This window comes from Semicossyphus pulcher, unplaced genomic scaffold (genome assembly GCF_022749685.1).
Source record: "Semicossyphus pulcher isolate SPU_LCO1_2020_fin unplaced genomic scaffold, fSemPul1.0.p SCAF_17, whole genome shotgun sequence".
NCBI lineage: Eukaryota > Metazoa > Chordata > Actinopteri > Labriformes > Labridae > Semicossyphus > Semicossyphus pulcher.
This window is the reverse complement of record NW_027211681.1, coordinates 10,267,223-10,271,823: the sequence shown is the minus strand read 5'-3', so window position 1 is coordinate 10,271,823 and position 4,601 is coordinate 10,267,223. Positions and strand designations below refer to the sequence as shown.

General features: G+C 40.3%; 1 protein-coding gene across 1 annotated transcript; it reads left to right on the top strand.

Annotated features, from left to right (window-relative positions):
* On the top strand, positions 1 to 4,568 carry rpl9 (ribosomal protein L9). The gene is made up of 7 exons (XM_069666478.1): positions 1 to 102; positions 224 to 339; positions 1,121 to 1,216; positions 1,395 to 1,527; positions 1,871 to 1,951; positions 3,706 to 3,835; positions 4,407 to 4,568. The coding sequence occupies exons 1-6, from the start codon at positions 57 to 59 to the stop codon at positions 3,810 to 3,812; spliced, it is 579 nt and encodes a 192-aa protein (XP_069522579.1). The 5' UTR covers positions 1 to 56; the 3' UTR covers positions 3,813 to 3,835; positions 4,407 to 4,568.
* The last annotated feature ends 33 nt before the right edge of the window (positions 4,569 to 4,601 follow it).

Sequence of the window (4,601 nt, the reverse complement as noted above, 5' to 3'; positions counted from 1 at the left end):
AGAGATGCAAACAAACTAAAGCATTTAACACACTTTATGTCTATCTCTGATGTAGAATGAAGACCATTCTCAGCAGTCAGACTGTCGACATCCCCGACAATGGTAAGAAACTGGTTATCTTTCCAAACTTTCAGTATAATATTATAGTAACAATTTAACCTGTAATTTGGGTTGAGTGTGGCTTCTTATCCCTTTTCCCCCTGCTTGTTGTGTGGCGGCACAGTCGAGGTGAGGTTGAAGGGCCGGACAGTGATTGTCAAGGGACCCCGTGGCAAACTCATCAGGCCATTCAACCACATTAACCTGGAGCTCAGCCTGCTGGGCAAGAAACAGAAGAAGGTAAGGATGAGCAAGGCTTGTTCCCTTTAAATCACATACATGCAATGCATCTTGATGGGCTGATGTTTTAGCAGGTTTAACAGTGACTTGCAGTTGTAGTGGAATTGTAACCACAATAATTAAAAAAAAAAAAGTATTAACAGTCAGTCTGATGCCCAAGGCAGTAAGGAACAGTTGTACTGCAATGCATATGTGTAAAAGCTCAGAACCCTTTTTTATTTCATAACAACGGTTCATCTCCACTCGTTGCACCTAAACTTAAACATGCTGTTTAAGCTTAAATACTTAAATGGACGGTCTGAAATGAATTATACTTTATCCTGTTGTTCACAAATGCTGAATAACTCAATAAGCAAGCACCCTGCTTCATCACAGTGCTGTAGTACTGACAGGTTCAGTCTGAGGAGTTTATAATATAGGAGTCCTTCAAAGCCAAATTAAATTTGTTTACTGAAAGAGGGCTGACCGTAGACAGTGGTGTTCAGACTTTACTGGATTGAATGACTGGTTTGATTGTCTCTTCTATTTTTTAACATTCTGACTTTCACTTATGGGCAGTAGACTAACTGCTTTTTCAATTTTCAGTAGAAATTGTCAAAATACCAAAGTAATGCTTTAAAATGGCAATTTTCCAGAGGTTAAAGATGTTAGCTAAACTAGCTTTTGTTTTCTGCTGGACAATAACTTTAACAATAAATTTATGCTGAGTGATTAGTTGATAAATAGTTTACATTTTTAGGTTGTGTGACACTAATGTGAGCTGCTGTGTTTGGTTCCTCAGCTTCGTGTGGATAAATGGTGGGGAAACAGGAAGGAGCTCGCCACAGTCCGCACCATCTGCAGCCATGTCCAGAACATGATCAAGGGAGTCACTTTGGTGAGATAACAGCTCAACTCTGAAAAAGCTCTGTGCCCAGCCGTCATGGGCGGACAGGAATTTGTTGTAGTCATGAATTCTGTTGTGTGGATGTTAAGCTGCGGTTTTTGATGGATCCAACTTATTTCAGTTGTTTACAGTTCGACTCATTGCCTCTCTTGCTTCTGTCTGAATGCAGGGTTTCCGCTACAAAATGCGTTCTGTGTACGCCCATTTCCCCATTAACGTCGTCATTCAGGAGAATGGAACTTTGGTGGAGATCAGGAACTTCCTGGGAGAGAAATACATCCGCCGTGTCCGCATGAGGGCTGGTGAGTCTGCTGTGATTGTTATATTTCTGTATTAGACTGCGATTTGCTAGATATGTTACATTTTTTTATTGTGATGTAGGAAATATTTATAGCAATTCATTTTTCAATTAATCTTTTTCTCTCAAAGGTCATAAAATACCTTTTTTAGATGTCCCACAAGTGTGCAAAACCCTTCAATTTATGGAAAAATTTCACATTTAAGATGCTACAACCAGCAAATGTTTAAAATCTTTGCTTGAAATTGTGTAATTTATTCTTGTCCTCTGGCTCTAAAGTGAGATATAGAAGTGCCGTTTATTTTCCCAATAATATTGAGAATCATTTTTCCTCTTTCGTGTTCCAGGTGTGAATTGTGCAGTCTCAGCCGCTCAGAAAGACGAGCTGGTGCTGGAGGGTAACGACATTGAGCTGGTGTCAAACTCAGGTACACTATCAGCATTTTCCATCCTCAGCTTTTCTACACTCTGCTCTTTTTAAGCTGGGATGTTGCAGGTTGTTGTTTCAGTTCAGTGTTGCTGCAGTGGCACTTTGTGTAATGATGCTTTCAAACACAAGGGGAACTCCTGTATCTGAGGGAAAGCAAAAACACAGATCACGATATCTGTTGGTGACATGTGATCAGCAGATCGGCTGTTACCCCTCCCCAAAAGTACACATTTCTGTTTTACATCCCTTATATGGTGTTGTAGTTAATCCTGTCGTATCCTGTTTTATATGTAGCACTCTTCTTCATTCCCCCTAAACTGTCAACATGAGTTTGTTGACATTATTGTGCTGTTATATGGTAGGAGATTATGTTTCCTATCATATAAAGTAATACACTCCATCATTAGTGGATGTGGTGCATGGATAACTAACATTGTTGAGATGTACCAAATTGCGGTCAATTCTGACTGTGGGTTTAAATGTACACGGTAGTGTTCAATTACTTCCAATACAGTGGTTGAATGCAAAGATAGCTGATGAAACGTTTTGTCTTGTAGTGTTAAGATTAAAAACATTGGACCTCCTTTGTAAGGTTACGTGCTGAGCTGAGTTTGAGCCCTTCAGAGTTCCTTTCACACTTCCCAGGACAGAACTGCTGACTTCAGTTATCTTTAACATCCAGCACATGTATATTCAATTTAGACATCATCAGTGCACCAATGTTCAGTTATTATTCCTACCTGGTCAGTGTCATGTCGTTGTAAGTTTCCTACCCAAGCACCTTTTATTCTCTGATGATAGACTCCCCCCGTCCCTCTTTGTCCTCTGTCACACAGCGGGGTTTGTAAGGAGGGAAGTGACGTTGTTTTTGGTTTTGTGCAGTTTACTTTTAAGTAACTGGTTAGACTTCGGCACAGCGGTTCATAACAAGGAAATTAAAACCAAACAGTGCAAGTTTCATGAGTTTTTAAGTCGGGGGTCAGTTTACCTCAATCCAGCTCAGCCTGTATTTCACTTTATGAAGAAAAGTACGAGCTACAGATGAGCAAATATTAAATGATAAATTGTATGTAATTGCCCAATAGTCTCCTGAAATTATTGGGCTTATCTATAGAAATGTGTAGAGAAAAATTTAAATAAGGCCTTAAATTTTAGCCTCATTTATTTTTGGCTGACTGCCGGAGTCAGCCCTACACACGGTTCTGTATGTGGCCAGTCTCTGATCCCATTGGCTATAGTCTGAGATGATATAGCCTCTGGGATCCTGTCAAGACTTCCTTTTCCACGTGCTGCATTGTTACAGAAAGAACGTTTTCTTGTGATGCATTGTTATTAATGGGTCTTACCTTTGCCTAAATTTCAACATCGTGATGCATCATGGAGCATATTGGACCTCCACTTACGTGAATCTGTCTATATGGCTCTGGATACTTTGTTCGGGGAGTAAGCGGGGCTGCTCGTCCGCTGTCCTCACCTACGTCCGCAGCACGCACCTGCTTTCAAACATGTTATCATCGGTCTCATAAGGACAGTCCTTGTAACACATTGCCCACAAAAGCGCACATTGACCTGATGCGGTCAGCCACATGCCAGGTTGTGAACTAGTCTTGTTTCTTTACAAATGTGAAGTAGAGATTGAAAACAAAACTGTCACTATCCCTGCATCCCTGATTATAGTTTCTATCCATCTCTTCTGTGATTATTGTGACCCTGTGATGTGATGCTCATCATCCCAACCTCTCTCTGTTCCAGCTGCTCTGATCCAACAGGCCACCACAGTCAAAAATAAGGATATCAGAAAGTTCTTGGACGGTATTTACGTGTCTGAGAAGGGAACAGTAATGGAAGCGGATGAGTAAAAATAACACCTGCACTCGTAGAGGTTAGATGATGCCGTCGAAAGCCTCCCTTGTTGCTCATCTGTTTTTTCTTTTACTCTGCATTTTCCTTGCTGTGATGTCTTGGTGCATGTGAAGACGAGCTTGTCTTTTCTATTCTTTCATTGTTTGCACTGTTAGAAAAAGTGCTTAAACTGTCTTTCATTTCAAGTTATGTGATTGTTTCTGGGATTAACTGTTATTCTATAAGATGTTAGAAGATGGTACAGAAATGCTAATCTTAATATCGAAAGAGCCAAGATGTGGAATTTCTCTTTATCTGATAAAGTATCATAACATGGCAGGTGCAGTCAGAGATCATAAAGTGTAATGAGCGGTCTATTTACAATTTCTTTAGAGTATAAGAATAAATGTGATCATATCACCACTATATGGTTCCACTGAGTCTATCATTAGCTGCTGTAGTCATTAAACCACAGGATGATTCTTAAGTTGTAAATTTTCCTAATTTAGGTTTTGCTGCCTCTAAAACTTTTCTTGTCTTGCAGGCTGTCGGGCAAGTTGAGGTAGTAACTTCCAGTTGCATGTGGTAACACTTTGTTGTGTTTCTTTCAGCGGCTTTGATCCAACAGGCCACTACGGTCAGAAAGAAGGACATCAGGAAGTTCCTGGACGGCATCTACGTCAGCGAGAAGACCACTGTGGTCGAGCAAGATGTCGAATAAATATCCACCTTGTCCTGTTTTGACCAATAAAATTACCAACTTTTCCAATTTATACATCTTTTGTTTCTTTCACTTGCAGCTCAGG

Coding starts and splice junctions, on each gene's coding strand:
- rpl9 (XM_069666478.1), top strand. CDS start 57: ATGAAGACCATTCTCAGCAGTCAGACTGTCGACATCCCCGACAATG. Junction 103..223: donor TGTCGACATCCCCGACAATG/GTAAGAAACTGG, acceptor GTGGCGGCACAG/TCGAGGTGAGGTTGAAGGGC. Junction 1,217..1,394: donor TGATCAAGGGAGTCACTTTG/GTGAGATAACAG, acceptor GTCTGAATGCAG/GGTTTCCGCTACAAAATGCG.